Raw genomic sequence first — 21,797 nt, forward strand, 5'->3', positions numbered from 1 at the left:
GTGGGAGGAAATACAGCACATTCCTAGTAATTGTGCAAATGCAAATTTATTACTCCAAAGTCTTCTCTAATGTAAATCCAGTGAGGTCAATGGAGATAGAGCAAAACTGTCCATTCTGCTTCATCTGTTACACTCATTTTTATAGTGATGGATAACATCTATTAAGAGAAAGGAACTTTCAAATGCCTGGAAATACACTAACCTGGGAAATGAGCTGCAAGGGTGCCAGGAATCACTCTTTGTGCAGATGGGTATTCTGCCTAACCACAGTGCTCAGCATTGCCAAAAATCTCCACCAGCGTGAACTGCTACACCTCCATCAGCGCAGCACTGATTAACAGGAGCAGAGGATCCTGCCCTTTGGATAAAACGTGCCAGCCTGTTAGGGAGGAATTCCCAATTTTGGCAAGTAACAGCATCTCCTCATATCAGGGCCTTGCTAACCTGCAGCTGCCCTCTCCAGCAATTGTGTAAGGTTTTCTGCAGTTTCTTGAGTTTGCTCTTAAAATCTTCTGTTGCTTGTGTAACCTTTCTAAGAGTTACACAAAAGGATTGTTTCCCTTAAGATATCCTTAACTTATGCACAGATAAACCGACAGTCTAAAGGTTAATGTTGCTTCATCACTGCTGATGTGAAATCAAAGATTTAAAAGGCCATTCTGCAGAATGATCTTGCATTTTTAGAGGAAAAAGTAAACTGTTATTGATTATAATAATAAGCTTTTGAATGTGCTAATGGAATTTTTTTCATTCACCAGACATGATGCTCTCTTTTTTCCATAACCATTGCAATTCATCATCGGACAGTTAGTCAGAAAAACTGGGGTTTGTTCAGAAAAAAAGACTATTGAAAAACTATTAAAGCACGAAAGCATCTGTATAAACTTATGACAAGACAGAAAGAGCTTTTACAATTAGGTAGGATAAAACCATGATGTATTAAAGCTTTTCCTGCTTTCTTACAATCTTTTAAATGTTTCCATTTACCCAGGAAAAAGTGTGTTACCCCAGTGCTTTTTCCCTTTTGCAGTGGTGTCAGTGAACCATCAGCTAGAGAAGCAAGGTGTCTGAAAACAGCTCCAGAGACCACTCTGTGAAGAAATACCCAGCAGTAGGAAATTGCCTAGACGACCAAGTCTGTATTCAGACTATCTAGCTTTATTAATCTGCTGACATCCTGCTGCTTCTCACTAGCATCACTGAGCAAGCGAGGTAAGCTGCAGATAATTAATGCCCAGGCTAGATGCTTTCTTTAAAGACTATTTGAGGCAGATGATGGTCTTGTCCAACTGAAATGCCAAGCCACTTTAAGTATCCTTGCAAACTCCACAATTAGGCAATTTATACAATTTTGGTGTGTTTGAATGTGTTGTGCAGAAGGATGCTCAGGTATCCTAAATACAAACCGTGTCTAACATCGGTACTTGTGGGTCAGATACCTGACAAAAGTTGAAGCCTTTAGCGGGATGAGAAGATATTCCTTTCCATCACTGATTTTAAATAGTTTTAGTTTGTATGAAACACAGATTCATAGGGCTGGAAAATATCTCCAGCCTTAGGCTGTATCAAAACATTTGTGACAGAGATTTGAATGGACTTAGGTGCAAGTCATATAAGGTCAAGTTTCCATTTGAGAACAGTTTGCATTAGCAGTCCTACCACCATGGTAACACAGAGGAAGAGACACTAATGGTGTTTAGCACATGAACATGGACAACAGCTATTTGCTACATCCTCAGGAATAAACATAGATGAACTTTTAACGAAGCTGTGCTTCCATTCCCTCCTCGTTGTGCAGGGTTTTTATAGAGGTTCACACAACATGCCTCAGTGGGGAGCGAAATGATTTGAGATCTAGTCTGCACACGGTCAATGTGGCAAAGAATACACAATTTGTGTTAGTCAAGCTCACCTGACAGAGATACCATTGCAACTCCCCATGCATTTTGGTGAATGAGCAGTGTGTACCTGTCTGAAGGCCATGCGTGCCTGCACAGCCAGGCACACGTTGTCTCTCTGGAAAATGGTCTCAGCAGAAAATATTCAGCCCTCACACCTGTGTGTGGGTAACATCAGCTCCTTGGCAGAAGCAGATGGGAGGTTCATGTGCTGCTGTTAGAAATGTCTGTCATTCTCCTGTTTCTTCTGTGTCCTGTATGTTAGGTTATCAGGCGTGCTCTTCTCAATGCCAGTTAAAATGTAGGTGTAAAACACAGAAGGCACATTCATTTATAACTACACAGACTATAATTATATGTAGTCTAGGGTTTGTTTCCTGAACTAGGAAGGAAGAAAAATGGGTTAGGTGGGTGTGAGTAAAGTAACAAGCAGGAACATGTCTTTTAGAGGTTATGAAACTACCTTGATCTCCCAGTATCAGAAATGCTGCCTAAGAACAAACAAATCAGAAAACTGTGTGCAGGCTGAGAGTTGGGACAAATACAGGAGAATTGGGAACTGACAAGGGAATAGTAACAAGTTTCTGATCCAGTCTGGGAATTCATCATTGCAAGCAGAAATGGAGGAGAAATATGAGATCACCACTACACCTTATTTGCGAATAGATAAATGCAATCTGGGGATTACCAGGTGAGACACTGCAGTGAGAGACAGAGACTATAATGTCACTGTGTGAAGCATCAGTAAAACCTCCTTCCATTTAATACTGTAACTCCTTTTGGTCATCCATATGCACTTTAAGATTAACTGAAACCAGAGAAAACGGATGGAAGACGTCTGAGGGGAACTGAGAGTCATTTAGGAAAGAAGATTGAAAAGCCAGTCCTGTAGTTCAGGGTGGGGAAAGGAGGCAAGAACCATCTCCATAAAAATACCTGAGTATGGAGCAGTGAGCAAAACAGCTACTGAAATCAGAGCCAGTGTTTGTGCCAGAATATGTGGGAATAAACTCATGATGGAAATGACACAAAGGTTCCTGACTGTCAGGGACATGGACAGTCTGGGAGAATCTGCTAGAAGGAGTAAAGGGTAGAAAACACAATCTTGTTTTAAGTTGGAGCACGGTCATTTCATGAAAATGACCAAATCCAACATTGTGCCTGACATGGCAGGGAACAGGGACGTATGGTCCAGGCTGCTCTTGTGCTTCTAGCTCTAAATTGCCTAACGGGAATGAAACGGCAGCAAATCAAGGCCTTTGGCCACTTGTTACTGGAGATCTGTGGAATATTTTCGCAGCAGTTGCAATGCCAGCAGCTCCAGTGTCCTGGCTAAACACCAACACATTCCTCTGCTATTTAAGTCCCCCCTGTGGTTTCACTTAGTAATGCTACTCTTCGCTCCTGCCCAAAAAATTGTGACACAATGTTGCTTTTTTGTGCTTAAAAAATGTTTTATATTTACTGAATAGCTCTTCAAACTGTAGTATAATTCACTCTAGGGTGTAACTGTGTTGCATTTTAACCTGCACAGAAATAGCATGTGCAAGTGTGGAGGGAGGATGGGAGAAAAAATAGCAATACAAAAATAATCCTTATGACAGCACTGAGCCCAAGTGAGCAATATTATCCTTATTTTACAGGAGGGAATTGCTGATTCTTTCCATCTATAAACAAAAAGAGTTTGAAACCTTTCCCATGAAAATACAATAAGCAGGTGTGGTTTGGGGGTTTGCTATCAGCCATAGCCTTAAAACAATCTCTGGAAACTTGATCTTGAGCCTTAATTCATGAGCCTTTCAATGAAGTCTGAAACTTTCCATCAGAATCAGAGAGAATTAATGACACTGGTCTAAAGACCCTAATTTGCACTGACAGGCTAGGATTTTGAAATGGTACAAATTTCCCAGGGTGTATGTGTCAATGACTGTTAACCTGCATTACCAGTATTGCAACAGTGTCTGGATCCTCCCAAACAAGGATAATGACATGTCCTATCCCAGATCTGTATCTATGGATGGCAGATATTACGTAGAACAAAGTATCATTATTATTATTATTTAATTCTTGTAACAATCACAGTAGCAGCTGAGCTACTCCCACAGCTGCATTAAATATCACGACTAAAATATGCAATCCTTTTGTTATTTCATCTTCTATGAGAAAAGTGGACTGTCGTGTTTCAACAGAAGAATTTAAGCACATATTTCTCTGTAAGTATGTTGGAAAATACAGCTCACAAAATGTGCCTTGCTATTCCAGTTTTGTCTATATTCAGTAATGCAGCTGAGTATGCAGATACCTAAAGTAGCTCCAGAGAAGATAGCTTGGATCCTGGAGCTGTGAAGGTAGCATGGGGCAAAACACAGACTAATCTGCCCTAAGAGTGCGGTAAATTAGTCTACAGAGTGCTCTGCCTTAACAAGTTAGTTTAATACTTGGATGGATTTGGGTTAGAGATGGTTTGAGTAAAACTGACTCTAAGTACAAGGTAAGTAGGCAGATTTTCAAGGGCATTCACCACCAGGACATGAAAGCTGCTGAGATAAGAAACTTTCTGCCTAATTTTGCTGGTGCCAGAACCCTGGGAAGGGGAGAAAAGGGCAGGTGGAAGAGCTATTCCTGCTGGAACGCTGGCCTGCCACTGCAGCTCCTTCACACCCTGGGTCACTCACAGTCAGGCCACAGCTGCTCTTCCTTGGGGTAGGAGAGAGCTTCAGGTGTGCCCACCTTAATGAGCTGGGGTGGGCTGATGAGGGCAAGGCCCCCCCTTCACAGCAGCAGTGTGCATGCAGTGATGCCTCACATGGCCTTGCAGAGCAGACAGGGAGATGTGTGCCAGCGGCGGCTGTGTGAGGCTGTGCCAAGCACTCTGGCTTGGCCCTGCTCTCCAGGGCAGGTTTGTTGCAGAGGAGCTTCATGGGATGGAGTGAAATTTGGTCTCCTAGATATCCTGGAGCCACCACCTGGGGATAACGACTGAAATATTGAACGCAGTCCAACTGTTGGAGCCAACAGTGCTGAGAAGTGCTGCAGCACTTTGAACCGACGAGATTTTCCTTAGCACTACAGGCTTTGTGTCCCGACGTATCGCTTTGCTGTCAGGCTGCCCAGAGGTGACAAAAGCGTGAATAAGGCCAAGTCACTCACTGCCAGGATGGAAGAGCCTCCTGACCAACCTGAGAGAGCACTTTCTTTCCTGAGCGGGGCAAGGGCACTCCTGCTCTAGGGGCTGTACTGATTATTGCTGGCCATGTTCTCCAGGAGAAGGTGTCAGCCCAAATTTCTGCAGATTCTTCTTCCACTCCAAAGCCTCACTAGCATTTCCCTTGGAATCTGTTTCAGGTGCCTGCTCCTCACCCATCAACAAATTTCAGCCTCATCCGGGCTGCATCCGTGGCAGCGATACAGCAAAAAGGTGCCGCTTCTCTGGGATGAGGCGGCATCGCAGTGCCACGGCTCTTGCCAGCGAATCCTTCCCTCCCAGCCCACCACGGAGGGGAGAGTGGGAAACTTTGCTTTCCCGTGGTGGGGAGGGGGGGGAAGCAAGCGACCTGCAGAGAGCGGAGGGGCCTGCAGCAGCAGCGGGGCTGCGCACGCCACCCCGGTTTACCGAAACAGGCAGCCGGGCGAGCCCCGAAAGGCTCCGGGTGCCCCTTGGCCGCCCCGGGGGACGCGGCGTGGCCGCGGCTCGGGCCGGGAGGGGGACCCGCGGCCGCGTCCCCCGGCCCCTCCCGGCCGGACCCCGCAAACTGCGAGCGGAGCACGGCGGCCGCCTCCCGCCTTCCGGGCCCGCCCGCCGGAGCGGATTCCTGGCCCACCCCCTCCCCCAACACGCTGCTGCCGGTTCCCCGGAGCGACACACACCCCCCCCCCCCCCCCCCTCCGGTCCCCCCAGCTCGGGGGGTTCCCCGCGGCAGGGCCGGCGCCGGTGGGGAAAGGGGCGGCCGGCGAGCGCGGGGCGGGGACGAGGAGGAGGAAGAAGGAGGAGGAGGAAGAGGAGAGCGCGACGCGTGGGACATGGTTGCGTGCGCCCTCCGCGTTCTCAGGTGAGCCACGCTACGTGGGGGCGGGCAGGGGTACGGGCGGTCGGCGGGAGGGGGGCGCGGCCCCTCGGCGCGCCGGGGCGGGGGCACGGAGCGGGGGTGGCGGGGGGGGTCGGGGTCCGGTCCGGCCCGCCCCGGCCGTGAACTTCCCCGCACTCGGAGGGAAAGTTTCTGGCGGAGGAGGCGGTTTCTCAGCCCCGAGGGTGCGCGGGAAGAGTCGGGCGGCGGCGCCGGCAGCTGCCCCCGCTCGTCGGCCGGCGGGGGGGGGGAAAAAAAAAAAAAGGAAGAACCGCTCGGGAGAGCCCGAGCAGCCTCCGCGGCAGCGGCGTGTCCCGGACACAGGCGGCTCTGCGCGGTGAGAGCGAACGTGCGCGGCCGCGGCCGGCCCCGCCGGGCCGGGGGTAACGGGAGCGGGGACGGAGGGGACAGAGCGGGTGTTGTGGCGTCTGTGCTGCTGCCGGAGCCCGGGGACGTCTCGGCTGTCCCTCGGTAAAGGGCGCAGCCGGGGCGAGGGCAGGGCTGAGCCCAGAGGCAGGACCGCGGATGCGGGTCTCTGCTGCTCCGCGGCCGCGCCGGCGGTACCCGCGATGCGGGGTGGTTTTGCTGGAATTCCCTCCCTTGGGGCCAGGGAAATCTGGATATTCCTAGCTAGAGCACTACCCGCACTGACAAATGCAACTTTAATTTTCATTTGCGTTGCAAATGCGTGAGCCTCTGATACCTGTTCTCTTCTGCTGTCGGTCAGATCTTTGAAATGGAAAGGGTCAGGCTTAAGCCTCAGCGGGAAAATAAAGTGGAAGAGGCACGTCCAAGAAAACAGCCTTAAAGCGATTAGATGCTGGCTGCAAGATGCTTTTTGCTGCGTGTTTGTTGGGGACAACTGCCCGCTTATGCGAAGCATTTTGGGAGGGGGTATCTGGAGGGAGACTGGATGGTGGGAATGCTTCCTGAAAAGGAAGGGCGGGGGGGGGGAAGAGGCCATCAGGCTTCCAGTGCCTCAGGTGGCCCTTTTCTGTGCCAGTGTCGCTTCCCTTCATTACAGTGGCAGTGCTTGTTCCTCGGCCTGGGCTGGCTTCTTGGAGTGTGTCTGCTTGGCACAACAGGATCCTGATTGCAGGGCCTTAGGATGTTACTGTAAACTGGATTATAAATACACTCTCACACGCACACCCTCTCTTTCCATCCTAGCATCTGCTTTGTGAATAGCTGGTTATAATGCTTGGGTAAAATTCTGTTTTTCTTTACAGATCTTCTTTTCTTATAAAATGATGGCTTTAGTTTCACACATTTAGTTTTGTTGTCCTAGGGAAGGCTTTTTACTTCTGGATTTGGGAGGCTGCAGCAAGCTCCTTATCTTTTTTTTTTTTTTTTTTTTTTTTTAAAAAAAAAGAAAAAGCTATGTAATTAAAAAATACTCTTTTCCTCACGCAATTTTAACTGTGGCCCCTCTTGAGTAAGCAGAACTGTCACTGAACTTACACTTCCACACACAGAAGGATTGTGGGGGTATTATTTATTAACTGTGCTGTGGAGAGTCCATATCTCATAACTTAGAGGGCCATTTATAACAGGTTGCTTTTGGCAGCTCCAGAAGATTTACTCCATGTTTTGTGTTCCTTGCAGGAAAAGCCTCCTGTTTTCATGGAGAGCATCACTTCAGCCCAAGGGCTTTCAGGTGGGAGGGCTTGGTGCTGTGAAGGGTCCTGCTTTCTGCCTCCATTGCCTGCCTGGGGTGAGCAGGGGAGGGCAAGCGGTGAGGATTAATCTCTAACACCCAGATATTCTCCTTTCCTGGAAGTATATAGAGTTGTTGCTGTTGCTGGGAATACCTTCTTTGTAGGAGCAGTTAAGAATGCAGGATGATGAGGGATGTGGAGATTGAGGCTGTGAGGACTTGGGCTGGTGGAAGTGTGTGCACCACCAAAATGGTCAAGAAACATTAAGTTGGGAACGTGGGAGCCACTTCATGCAGGTGAAGTGGGGAGCTATAGGGTAAGAGGTTATGTTTCTAACATGATGCCTCTGAGCCAGGCAGAGGGCAGGTCTACACGCACACAGCCCGGTGACTGTCTTTCCATGTTGCTGAATGTAGCTTGAGTTCAAAGTGTCTGTGTGTTACACGGGAAGAGCTGTGCTTGCTCAGGTCTGCCCATGCCTGGTCCCTCCAGAGTCCATGAAGGAAAGCTCGTGTCTGAACACCTCTGGGCTCTCTCCTTCCAGACCTCCAGGGCTCTGCGCAGGTATCCTGCATCTGAGTGTTAGCTAGTGTGCAGCCGGGATGAGTACTCTGCTGGTCCGGGCTTGAGCAGGATCATACCCAGGGTCAGGTAGTGCTACCTCAAAGTGCCTGGCAGGAACACCTAGGTTCACATAGAGACTTCAGAGGGCTGGGAGAGCAGTGTGGCAGCAGGTTGGATGGTGCCTGGATACATGGAGGTATGGGAAATGCCCCTTTGTTGGCCCCGCTGCTATAATTTTAAGCTCTGAAATATGCATATAGGAAAGAGAAGGCAGAGAGAGTTTGTCTCAGCTTTGTTCCTTCAAGACCTGCATGTGCCAGATGCCTGCACTAGGGAAGAAGCAATTAACTCTTTCAGAATAAGAGGCCAGAACATGCTCTCTTATTTCTTCTTCTCACTTATTGTTACGTTTGGATTTTTAGGTTGGTTATTTTGGCAGACACATGATTCATATTCCTTCCCCCATCTGTCCTGGGTCCCCCACTGTTGTCAAATGCCCTCTCATTTCAGCAAGACTCTGACTTACAAAAACTTGCCAAGAAGAAAACCCTTGCAGCTGGTGTTGTGAGAGAGGAGGTGTCCCAGCTTGGCTCTCAGAGCACAGGTTGTATTAACAAGGTGGACAGTTAGGAAGATTATAACCAGTGTGTGAATGTGCTCACATATATGTGAGCATCCATGCTGTCCAGTCTTTCTTTTCATAGTACAGCAATGGGGAATGCTTCAGGAATAAAAATAGATATATGGAAAAGACTATATAAGCTGAAATCTCTGAACAGCACTATGTTATCTTGGAACTGAAGCACTTCCCACAGTGGAGCTCACAGTTCAGATACTGCCTGCTCTCATCCTTCCTCCCCTGCCTTTCTCTTGACACAGCTCAGGGGTTTCACTGCCCCTATAAACAGAACCAAGAGCCATCTCCTCTGTGCTGCCAGGCTGATGCAGCCTGGCCGGTAGCACCTCTGTACCCGGTGATGCTCCTCCGGCTGCGCGAGGTGGGCCAGATGCACAGCAGAAGGAAGGCAACGCTGGCTGTCATGTTTGCCACGCTTGAGCTGACCTCCTCTCTTGCACCAGCTCTGCAGCCTGGGTGTAGCTCGGGGGGCCCATGTGTAGGTGGGTTTCTTTCCCTCCACGGTTTGTAACCACTTTGTTCTGCTCTGCCATCAGCAAAACGCACGGCTGGGATTTGGTCACTGCTAAACTGGAATAAAACAGCTGCTTCTTTTGGTAGGTATTTTAGGATTTCAACACCCTTCCCCCCCCACCCCCTCCCAGTGTTTTTGCAAACCAGAAGGCTAATCTCGCGTTTCTCAGCCGCAGTTTTGTTGCGTGTAGGGCTTTTGCATGCGACTAAGACACATGTATGCTCAGAGAGATTGCAAAAAGGAAACTGATTTGGGGAAATGTAGTTCAAATAGTGCCTATCCTTTTGGGAATTTCAGTCTTAGCTAGTGCGCTTGCTACCTTCAACCTCAGAGGTCCCAGTGAGACACATGCACAGATAATGATATTCATAAAATCAGAGCCTTATTTGACAGGAAACAAAATACAGGAACATGAATGTACAAGTGTACATGTTTTGTTATAGGGTTCCTTAAAAATAGTTGCTGATTAAACAGGATTTCTACTACAAGTGAAGAATTGTATCTTTAGTTAGTCCTTTGTCAGTTTAGCAACTCTCAGTTTCATCAAATGGGGGCTATATCCCCAGGAATTCCTCTGACACAGGTTTCCCTTGAGTCTGCATGATTATCCAATTACAGTTTTAAGAAAATTTCAGCAAAGATAACTAGCTAAAGATAGAAGTCTCTGAGAGTGTTAAGAAAAGAGAAGGAACGAGTGTGAGAGAGAGAGAGCGATTCACTTTCTCGTATGAGTGAAATGAGGCGAATTATATCGGTCCATAACTTTTGCAGTGAGTCAAGTTTCCTGGTGCTGGGATTGGACTTTCTGTCTTTTCCAACTCCATATTTCTATGAAAAAGTTATGTTGATTCTTATTGAGTCTTTTTAGATTTACATATGATAACAAAAAGGGTCTGTTAAAAGCTCTGTTTGGGGCAGAGAATGAGATTGTCATGAATCCTGGGCTGAATCAGGGGAGTCGTAGGTGGTTTCTCCTGGGAACACCAGGGAGGTGCCAGAGAGCTATTACCTTGGAAATCCCACCCAGAGCAGGGTCATCAAGAGCTACCAGCTCTTTGCAGCTCTTTTTAGATGTCCACAAAAGGAGACTGTATTATCATGCCTGGAAGGAGAACTGGATGCTCATGAGCTCCCATCCCACATCCATCATGGGTATTCGGATCCCTGAGCTGTAATGGGAGAGTGTCCAGTTGGTTCAGAAGCATTTTAGACTGCCTTCAAGCCCTTTACTTCTCTTTATTGCTAACAGCTTGCTTGGGCATGGCTAGGCAAGCTTTACTATTTAACCCTTGAAGCTTTGGATCTGGTCTTCAGCTTCAGCCAGCGTGGCCACGGGTCAGTCAGCTGTCTGGGTGCAAGCTGGGAGCATCCTGGAAGTACAACGGTAAAAAGCTGGTAGTTATCTTCGCGTGAAGCTCCTCAGAGTTTGGTGTGCGACTGAAAGGCAAAGATACGACATGAATCATGTATTTGCACAAATACTTAAGAAGCCTCTTCAGCTTTACTAAGCTGAGGTGTTATCAGAATTAGAAGACAATTTTAAAAGGAAAAGAAAAAAAAAAAAGGAAAAAGTTTTAATATCTCCTTGTCTTTAACTGGAAAAGCTGCTGTGTGTTGTTTTTTTTGTTTGTTTGTTTATTTTTCTCCTAGTTTTGCATGACTGAAATAAAAGTGTAATAGAGTATTTTGACTGTCTTAGGTCTGATCCTGTCTACTTATAGGGATGTGATATTTTCAGATGTTCAGAGACTAAATCTTATATATTTGATCAACTCATATGTAAAAGCTTGCACACTGTGACCTAAATGTTTATCCTTAGTGCTGACAGGATGCTGTGGAACTGCTTAACTATATATTTATAACAATTATGCTGCTTGGTGAGAAAGACATGACGTTTTCTTCTCTGAGAGAATTTTTGCCTTTTTTTTTTTGGTCTATCTCTGCCTGTATAGTTGCCTTTATCATTTTACCTTTTGTCCTAGATGTAAATAAAGAGCTAATTACAGTTAATCTCAGTGCAAAGGAATGAAACTTTTAAAGAGTGAAAAATAACTCCCATCTGTTAGATTTTCAGAAGTGTTTTGGGATTTGCCTTTTACTCGGAAGGAAGCCAAAACTTATCTTGCTCAATTTAAAGTTTTCCTTTCAATATTTAAACTGGATCTTTAATCATTAAAACAAAACAAAACAAAAAGACCCAAACAGAAATGGAAATAGCTTTTCAAATTATGTTTGGCCGTGCTCTTAATGTGCTAGTTGCTATAACCGGAATAGCTCTGTCATATTCCTACCAAGACAAGTTGAAATCCCACTACCAGATTCTATAGGAACAGGTTGGAGACCTTATTCATTGTAGTATACTGCATTTCTGTGTTTCCTGCCTGTTGGGGCTCTATGTGCCCAGCCAACTAGCTCCAAGACGACTTGTTCCGAGGGAACTGCTGCTTAAGTAGTTACTATTTAAGACAGGCTCAGAACCCAAGTTTTGAGTGGTGGTATGTGGTACATTTATACCCATCAGTTCCAGTGACTGCTGAGCTCAGGGAATTAATCTATACCTTGCACTTGTTATGTTATCTTTAATCTCATCATCTCTAAGCACTTTAGAGACATTAAGATGCATAGCTGTGGGGAGAGGCTGTTATAAATGTGTCTGGGGAAATAGAGGCACAGATTTCAGAAACCTCTACTAATGTGCTCAGTTTGGGGGATAGCCGTTTATAAGCTCTCTGATGTCTGATTATCAGGGAGGCACTACAATTTTTCATGCACTACAGTTGGTGATTGATGTCTCTGTAGCCTTCATGTAGATTAACCAGAAACTCATGTTGCTACCCTAAACTAGTAGACTGTTTTAAAATCTTCAACCTCAGAGACTTACAGGAGTATAGTAAATGGCAGTGGTGGGAGCCCAAATTTTTAGTTACTTTTTTCTGGGGTTAGACCTATTGCAAAAAATAAATCTCACAAGGAACTAGAAGTAAAACAACCTTACCTCCTTACCATAGTAACATCCAGGGCCCCACCTACATGAATTTATCATCAATCTGTTGATTCAAAGCTCTGTGATCTGTAGAAAACACTTATTCTGACAGTAAGAGCCATACAAATTCATGCTAATACAAATAATTGGATTTGTTCTGTTGAGAAATAGCTGCCTCCCCCCTCTTCCTTCAAGAACAGACACTTCCCAGCCCTTTTTTTACAAGGAGGGATCTGGTTAATGGGAGGAGGATGTTTGTGTTGTTGCCCAGCATGATGATGTCGGCAGGCTGTGAAGGGTTTATAGGGCACCCAGCCTCTTTGAATGAGCACAGGTGTGCTGCCAGGTCCCAAAATGTGTTGCTCTAGCACATTGTACTGGTTGCAGTTGAGCCAGACAGGGCTGATGGGTTTGGGTGACTGAAGAATGTGTCAGAACTCAGACTCTATTGGAGTAACATTCCCATGGATGGAGTTGTATTTTCTCCTCATCCATTCTCCTGCAAAAACAGCCACAGCCTCAGTGCATTTACCTTTCTCCACCTTCCTTGTTTTCTCTCATGTTGCTAGGTGGACTTTAGTGAGGCTGTTTAATTCTGTCTCTTTTGGAAGTTGGACACACACAGACACCCCTGACCTGGGGCCACAGAGAGCTGGAAATTATTTTCTCCAGGCTTATTGTGTCCTCTTCTTCTCCCATAGCCCAGGGGAGCTACATCTTGGCATTTCAGCCCTGCTGAATAGCCCTGGGTTGTGGCTACCCAGGAGAGCAGTGTTTTCCCCTTTCTCAGCTTTTTTTTCTGTGTGCCCCCCCCCCCCCACCTTGTCCACCAGGTGCAACAGCTCTGTAGCTGTTAAGAAGTGTGAAAGAGCAAGAGAGAAATGCAACCCAACTTTCCAAAGACACTCAGTAATTGCTTCCTCTCAATACAAATAGGTGAGCCAGCCCAGGGCTAGGGTCAGTACAGATTTGAGAATATAAAGGCATCTGCTTCCTGGCATTGAAAGTGCTCAGAAATGAAAATTTTGGAGACTTTTCAGATTTTTGGCCTTTTGCATCAGGGTTTTAACACATAGCAGTATTTCCTCCTGTCGCTGTTCCTTATAGCCTTTGGAAATGTCAGCAGCGCATATATTGCCTTTTGTTTGTCATTCAGCTGGAGAAATTAATTCATTGCCCTCATGAGATCAATCATATTCTCCCCAAATAATTAATATTGTTGACGATCACAGCATACAGCTGCCTGCAGCTCCCTCTCAGCCTTCCCACAGTGTAGATGATGTGGGTCACACAGCAGGCCTTCTTGTAGGAGGCTCTTGGACTTGAAAATTCAGGGTGCCATTGTTTGAAGGTTGAATTTAGAGCTGCACTGATAGGGTCAGTGCAGGCAGAGCCTGAGCAAGTTCCCTGTGATGGTGCAACCTAATGTTTGCAGAAGGAAATTTTAGAGACGTGGGGACCAAATGTGATACACGTGACATGAGAAGGATTATTTCATTCTGTTTCTCTTTTCCTTCTTTTTTTTCTGTCTGTGCCCAGGTTTTTCTAGTCCTCTTTGCAGAGCGTAGCTGTACTGTGCTGGACAGGAATGGTCAGACACACAGAAGAAAGTTGCTCTGATAGTCACCAGGAGGACCACGGGGGTGGGTTGGGAATGTGGAGGCCCGTGAGAGGGCTGGGAGGATGTCCAGAGAACTGCTTGTAAGTGGGGTATCGTCCTGGGGGAGACAGGTAGCCCCTGGGCTTTTGGTGCCTTTGTTGTTCCTTTTTCTATTGCTTTAAGTTTTGCTGTGGATTGGTGTGTAAAGCACACTTATGGAGCAGCCTGTCTGAGCTGGAGGAGAAGGAATGAAGCATCTTCATGTCTTACTATTGTTTGCTTTTTCTTATAAGGCTAAATGCAATTAAATTAACATAAGTGCCAGGTGTGGAAACACTGTGTGGATCAAACTTGAAAAAGAAAAACTCAGCTGACTTGCTTTTACCCTTGAGTATGTTGCTCATCCCAGGATACATAGAGTCACTTGAGGAAATCCTCCTCTTATGTGGCAGGGAGAGTGGGAGGTCAAGTCTTTACCACTGGCAACAGCATGGGTAAATCTGCTAGTGGTGCTGGAGACATTGCAGTCTACCTGGGGATTTTGTGGCAATAGCACAGTAGAAGAGATCCTTGGAAAGGGGAGTGAGACACAGTGATGTGCTCTGGAGCATGGTGGAGCTTGGAGGATTTTTTCCTGCTGTGTCCATCTCTGGAGAAACAAGAAGGGGAAGGTGTTGGCTGAATACAGAGCAGCCATCCTAGGAATCTGGTCTACATCACTGAGGACTACAGGAGGAGGGGATGGAGTGAAAGAGCAGGTATGTAGCTGGCCACAAGGGCTTGAATTTAAGAAACTCTGAACATTTTTTGAGGCTGAGAGCCTGTTGCAGCTAGTGCTAAGTGGGGCTGGGTGCAGCCCGTTGTGACAGTGGGGATGTGCAGTGGGGCTGCAGAGCACTGACCGTGCCAGGGTGGGATTGCGAGGAGCCACCTCTGGGAAAGCTGCTCTTGGGTTCAGGAGTCCCAGGCTGGTCCTGCAAAAGGCAGTAAGCCCAGTTGATAAACCTGCTTGAGTCTGCATTGGATTTTCTGATTTAGAGACTTGGGCTGAGCTAGCTCAGGGTTGCTGCCGTGCATCTGTTGGGCAATGTGGGCCTGGTTCTATGTCCACAGGGATAGTGGAATAACCTCTTAGGAGGGCAGTGGAGTTACATCTAAAAGCCATTAAGAAGGTCAGGAGGCAGAATGTATAAATTAAATGCTTGTTCTCAGATGTCTCCAGGTGTTCCAGGAGAGCTAATCAGAACTCCTCCAGCAAGGGAAGAATCTTGCTCTAGATTCCTTAAGTCTCCTCAGGTCTTTGAGCCATGTTGGTTGCAGATTTCTTTTTTTCTCTGCAAAGATTAGTTTATCAGTTTATTTTCTGGTAGCGCAATATGTGGGTATTTCTCAGAGCTCTAACTATAACATCACCATCCAAAATAGAAGCATTGTGTCTGACTTCATGGAAGGTCTCAGATCTCTTTGAAGCTCTGTTGGAGGCTTTTCATTCCCTGGCTATTCAGGCTTAAAAAATAGACTATCTTGGCTGGATACCTTTTGCTTGAGCACAGAAGTGCTCTTGTAGATTGGTGTTTGAACTGCTCGGTGGCCAGTGTGTGTGCATTTGTAATCCATGCTGTTTGATTTCATAGCTGTGGCTCTACCTGCCCCTCTTCAGCCCACTCCATGGATCTCTCGGTGATAGTCCCAGCTGTTTATTTGTCATGTCCAGGTGTTCATATATTTCAGAGAGGTGACAGATTATTGAGCTGGTTTATTTTAAATGTATGAAATGCAGCATGCTCTGCCTGCTAAACAGCTGCCAGAGCATAATCAGCAGCACCCTGGGCTCCAGCAGAGCAGCGTGTAAGATCTGTAGCGTTTCTGCGTTGCCAAGCCCTGAGAGGAACCCAGGAGAGCTGCAAAGGGAAGGAGGGGAAACTGACTTTCTTCAGATATATTTTTCAAGCCCCCCACACTCTTCTCCACATATCTAGATTGCACTTTTTTCCTTTTCTCTGGAGAGGAGGAAAAAGGGCTTCTTCCTCTGAATTTTGATTATTAGTGTTAAATCTGTTGAGCCAAAAGGACGCCAGGAGATGTAAATGCCAATAGCAGATTACAAATTCCCTGCCTGGCAATTGCCTCCATGTCCCAAACATTGGCGCTGCCAGAGGCAAATCTTGTACTACCAAGAAAGCCCCCAGAAATGTCTTACTGTTAATGAATGTCTCCCTGGTTTTCCCTGAGCCTCTGAGCTCAAGATGGGGCTGCTGTTTGCTCTGCCCATGGCAGCTCTTGGTGCTCTTTGAAGGTTAGTCTTGCTTCTGCAGTTTGTGCTGCTGTGTTGAAGGAGAAATAGATTGGGACCACCTTCTGGGGTGACCTTGGAGTGACACACTGCTGAGTTAATCTCCATGTTGGGGATTTAGTAAAAAGTAATTATTAAAAAGCTAGGAGACTGCAGCTGTTGGCCTGGATGTGCAGTGCAGGAGGCCAGGGAAGGACATGGGTGGGTGATGCACAAATGGAGACACCTTGGATGCCTGGTGTCATGTCCTTTGCTGGCAAAGAGCTGGTTGAGCCACTGACTGAGAAGACTGTTTCCAGATTTTTTAGGTGTGTTGTGGGTTGCTTTTTTTTGTTGTTGCTGCCATTTTTTGTTTGGTTGGTTGGTTGGTTTGGGTTTTTTTCCTTCTTCTGGGTACTCTGTAGACCTGGATGTAAAGCTGTGTGTGAGCACTGTAGCTGCACAGTGTCAGGAGCCAGTGCTTCCAGGCCCTGTGTGACAGTGGCCAGCTCTGGCCAAGGAAGACAGAAGATGCTTTGTGCTAGCACCGGGAGAGACCTCTCACCAGGGTAGCTTTCCATCTGACTCCCACTATTTTTTTTTTTTTTCCTCTCTGCAAAAGCAAGTGTTAATATCTGCTATGATTCTAGCTAGTGAAAAAGTTTCACTCTGCTCAAATCTAAATGTTTCATTTGATTCTGATGATATAAATTGCTTTTAGAATAGAAACATTTCAGAACATAATCCTTTCAGCCCTCTCTGTTGTCAGGCGTGCGATAGACTGGTGAGTGCAGCTACCCTGGCAAAAGTGGGAGTTCAGCACTGATCTCACAGGTCCTGCCTTGGATGTGTTGCCATTGGATGGGCTGACTGGGTCACACTTACCGCTCCTGCGATATCCCTGATTGTGGGCCAGGCTTTCGCCCTGGCTGATTCCTGCTGAAATGTGGTTTGGTTGTTAGGGAGCTGCTGCCAACACAAATTGGGCTCTCTGCCCTTAGGAGAGATGCGAATGTGTTTGAGGACAGCACTGGGGGCCCTTTTTTGGTCAGTGTGCCTGCATTTGAAGTGATGAGGGTGGCATAGTGTGCATGAGAGCAGGGAAAGTGCTCTGAGCTGGTTATGGCAGTCATTGAACTGTTGCTGGTTTCCTCCCTGTTCTGTTCCTGGAAGCTCTCTGGGAAGGAAAATTTTAATGATTGTGCTAATTCCTCCTGGGGAGAAAAGGCTGGACTTCCAAAACCCATTGTGTGTCTTACTACCCATGTCTCCAGGGATTTTGGTGTAATGCTCCGTTGCTCGGGAGGGCTGTCGGCAGGACTGGCCAGCTCGCTGCAGGAGTGGCTCTGCTTCGGGCAGGGGTACGAGTGGAACGGCCGATGCTGTAGCAAAGGGCGGTGTGGTGCTGTGCCCAAATGGCCTCCAGAGCAGAGGAAGGGTCAGAGAGGTGCTGGGCAAATCCTGGCTAAGTGGCACCAAGATGGTTTATGCTACAGTAATTTCCTCCTTTGTCTGACTTACTCTTGTACATACTGAAAAGCAAAAGTGTTTCCCGGAGGGCTGAAGGGCCTTTTCCCACTTTCCATTAGTGTTTTTGCTATTACTTTTCAGCAGCTGCTTTTGCAGGCTGCCCTTTGTCTGCCTTTTGGATTCTTTGAATTTACTTGGACTGTACATTGATTTTTCCCCATAAGAAAACCCAGCAAACTCATTGAGCAGCCTTCTCCAGTGCTGCTGTGTGTTGATGCAGGGCTTGTGGGCACACAGTGATGTGGGAGCAGAGAGGCTGTGTCCCTCTCCTGAGCACCAGCCCTGCTTTGCAGCCCATCAGCCTTCTGCCCCAAATCCATGTGGCATAAAAGCATAGCATTTCTTAAGCTAGCCCACCCTGGTTTTTGCTAACATTCCCGTATGTGCATCCCTTTTCCTAGAGCCAGTCCTGTCCTTTTAAATGTTTTTGACTCAGAGAAGTCTCGGAACAGAATTACAGGGAGAAAATACTATGTAAAACCTGATCTGGCCTGTGTTTTTTTTTTTTTTCTTGTTTCTGAAACTGCTGTATTTTAAATGCCCTTTCAGCTGCAGCACTTAGTGGCAAGGTTTTGAAGGGTACTTTTGTTCTGCATGTCGTAGTGTGACTTCTCAGTGAAAAGCAAAAACCTGTCAGGTCTCCCTAGGTGCCTGTGGTTAGGAAGGACAAAGGCGTTTTCTTGGAAAATGCAGCAGTGTTCTGTAGAATTGGTACAGTGTCTTTGAGAACAAGTGTACAGCAGTTACTTTGAGTGCAGCTTTCTTCATTAATTATTTGACACCTGTCTTGGGTTTTATAATTGTTTGGAAAGCATGTAGGCTTTGCAGGGTCCATGCTGCTAAAGGCAGGACTGAACGATTCCTTGCCTAAGTCTATTTGGGAATGGTGTTTTATATGAAAATATTTATGTTTTTTCTGACATAAAAGACACTTCTGGCCAGTATCAAATGAAAAGCCAAACCTTTACACCACCTCTGCTTTTAAGAACAGGAGAGACTTCCATGACTGTGTTTCCCCCAGCCCACTTTCTTTTGCTCCCCAGTAGACAAAAGGTGAAAATTTGAAGGAGAAAATGCTCAGGAATGAAAAGGAAACAGTTTCTGATTTGAAACAAAACTAACATTTCAAGTAGGTTCCTTAAAAAAATATTCTAGCAACAGCAGTGATGGATTGTTTTCCCCAACTGCTCTATGAATTATTATTATTATTAAAATGTTAATTTATGGAGACATTAAGAACACCTTGGAGTATATTGGTCTCGTGAGAAGTTCCTGGAGTGCTGAGGATGTATCAGAGCTCTCCAGCCTTCTTCTGGCTGCTCTGATTACCTGCTTTCTAGCTGTGGTGTGATATCTGAGCTGGTACGCTCTTCTGCTCACTGATTTTATTCCTGGCTCCCTTTAGGGTTTGCTTTTTATTTCATTTGCTTGTGTACTAGATGTGAGGTCTGTGACCTTTTTGGGTGGGTGCGATTGGGTGAACGTGTCCACTGCAGCCTGGGTTTTGTACTTTCTGACCTCTGGTGCCTTCGGTTGCAGCCAGAGATGCTAGTGTTTCAGTGCAGCGGTACCGAACTGTGCAAGAACTGAATCAGGCACCACTGTAATTGCATCATATACAGGCAAAATGGCAACATGCTTTCTGATGTCATGAAACAAAGCAGCAGGTTGCCAGAAAAGGCTGAGAAAGCTCTTCTGTTCCTGGCAAAACCCCGGGTGGGTTGTACTCTTGTGGCATCAGGTTGTTACAGCATTGCAAAACCCACCTTCTCTCTCTGCAACTGAAGGGACACAATGTTCTTTTCCTGGTGTCACTGGCAGAATCACGTTATCCTCCCTGGGGAGAAATGATGACATTGTGAGACCACAGGACTGCAGTGGGAAGACTCTTTGGGGTATATCACAGATTTTGGGACATTTAAAGCATCACAGTGATAGCTGCCCTAGTACACAAGAATTGGTCCCTGTGCTGTGTTAGAAGTATAGACCATCAGATCCTGTGGTATTAACTGATATATATATATATATTTTTTTTTTTTTAAATAATCATGTGCCAGAGGCATGGAGCTGGACTGCAGAAGCCATCCTGCCCTTCAGTCCCCTTTATCTTCTTCATTGTGTGTATGAGCTCTCCATTTCTTTACCAAAGGGGAGGAATCCTCTTCCTTCATCTCAGCTGGCAAACGTTGGCATGGTCAGGGCATCCAGGAGGTTGTGATGGCTCCCCTTGACCAGCCTTTGACTCTGTGCACATGCCTTTCATGGCCTCTTGTATTTTGTATAGTGTGAGAGCAGCCAGGGCTGTGGTCAACGGAGCCCCATTCCCGTAATGGAGAAATTGCTGTTATCCAACAGGCTCTGTGTCTGTCTGTCTCCACTGATAAGATCTCTGGAGAGCCTGGAATGAACCAGAAGTAAATCACACTGTAGGACTTCTGATTTTATAGCTGGGTAGAGCGAGAAACAAGACATTTCCTACTAGCAGGCAGAGCATGGAAATCTTAGATACCTTGCTCATGGGAACAGAGACCTGGTGGCTCTTTGAGGGAGTTGAAAGGAGTATGCTCCTGTGAGCATAGTTAATGGATGTAAATATTAGCTTGCTGCAGAGTTCAGGTATCAACTGAGTGAAAGGTAGTAGCTTATTTTGGCCTCAGGCCAAATAAATGGCCTTGATCTAAACCAGAGAAACTCTTCCAAACTCAGTAGTTGTTACTGCTTGCTTCAGGGCTGAATTCAGTCTTGATTTGTGCAAAATACAGGAGAGAATCACTGGAAAATAGGGGTGAGTTAGGACACGCTGTGCATTTATCTAATGACAAATGGAGAGGGAACAATGGTGGATCTTTATTATGGGAATGATCCCCCCCCACTGTTTATACTTCTTCTCTTCCAGCATCTGAATTCCCAAAAGTTCCTAAATTCCTGCCCAAAGGTCCAATCTGATGGTGTAAAGATGTTTTATCTTCCTTCAGCATTTCCAGAGGGTAGGATACTTAATTTTGTTTCCTCCCTATGGAGGCTTCTTAGGTGACATTGGGAGCTGGTTGTAGGTGGCAATAGAGAAGGGTTTGATCAGCCGCTGCCATTTCAGTTTGGATGAAAGAGGTAGGGGACAACCAGCCCTCTCAGCTGGACCCCAGGGAAGAAAACTCATCTTCCCAGCTTCTTGCCCATTTCTGAAGGCCTTACGGCTTCTGAGGCAGTCTGTAGCCCTTGGCGTGGACTGTGTGGTGAAGAGCACGCTTGCTTCAGATTTCCTTTGTCTCTCTGAGATGAGCCCAGCAGAGGGAAAGCATCGTACAAAGGCTTTTCAGATGCAAGCATTGAAAAGGAAGGATTCAATATCCGCTGCTGGATTTTGAGTAGTACAGTTCACACGTCCCATTCTTGTTAATCTCTGCAATCTGTACAATCTTAGGTGCTGCCTGCTTTTATGCTCGAAACCCTTCCATGTAATGCATATATTATGGACAGGTTATGAGGCATGTGTTTAAGGGAGCTCTGTGGCTTCTCTCCCCACCCTTTCAGCCCACCCTGATGGATGAGATTTCCCTGTCATCTCGTGAGTGTGCTCCTGACAGTATCACTATGCTCATTACTGCATCTGCCTGGCAGAGCTGAGATGCTTTGAAGTTCGGCCTTTTAACCACCTCTTCTCCCTTTGTGATCTGACAGCACCCAGGAATATCAAATGCAACCTTTGCCCCATTAATGAGAACATCTAGTAAATGTCAGCTTTCGTGACTACCAGCTTATAAGTTTCATCCTGAAAAACCTAGAAACACAGGGAAATTTAATTCCAGTGAGCGAACAGCTCTGAGAGCTGAATGCCAGATACTGGAGCAGGCGGCAAGTGAAACTCTGGCAGTGTACATTTATCTCAAATTACAGGAAATTGTGCTCTGTAGTGGGAATGGAGAAGTCTGGGATTGTTTTTTGCCTATGAGTGCCATTTTGAAAATATAAACCTTTGTTCAGATAATTTCTGAAAAATGTACAAACCTGGTGCTTGTTTACTCCTGCGAGGTGGCTGTTCCAAGGAGGATTTGACTGGAAAGAGCTGCTGGAGCCTTG

General features: G+C 46.4%; 1 protein-coding gene across 15 annotated transcripts in view; it reads left to right on the forward strand.

Annotated features, from left to right (window-relative positions):
* The first annotated feature begins 5,540 nt into the window (after window positions 1-5,540).
* Window positions 5,541-21,797, forward strand: part of LOC104361937 (interleukin 1 receptor accessory protein) — a 48,712-nt gene continuing 32,455 nt past the window's right edge. For 4 of the 15 annotated variants that reach the window (XM_042798391.1, XM_042798414.1, XM_042798375.1 and 1 more), the window contains exon 1: window positions 6,085-6,299. Coding sequence is in view for 5 of the 15 variants with exons in the window: in XM_032986860.2 (XP_032842751.2) it covers window positions 5,919-5,947 (29 nt within the window). In the remaining 10 variants the exon portion in view is untranslated. Of the gene's footprint in view, window positions 5,948-6,084; window positions 6,300-9,357; window positions 9,418-20,616; window positions 20,708-21,797 lie in introns of those variants that run through there. The other 11 variants (XM_032986850.2, XM_032986852.2, XM_042798381.1 and 8 more) reach the window with 7 other exon arrangements.

This window comes from Tyto alba, unplaced genomic scaffold, assembly GCF_018691265.1.
Source record: "Tyto alba isolate M040663 unplaced genomic scaffold, T.alba_DEE_v4.0 Super-Scaffold_10, whole genome shotgun sequence".
Lineage (NCBI taxonomy): Eukaryota > Metazoa > Chordata > Aves > Strigiformes > Tytonidae > Tyto > Tyto alba.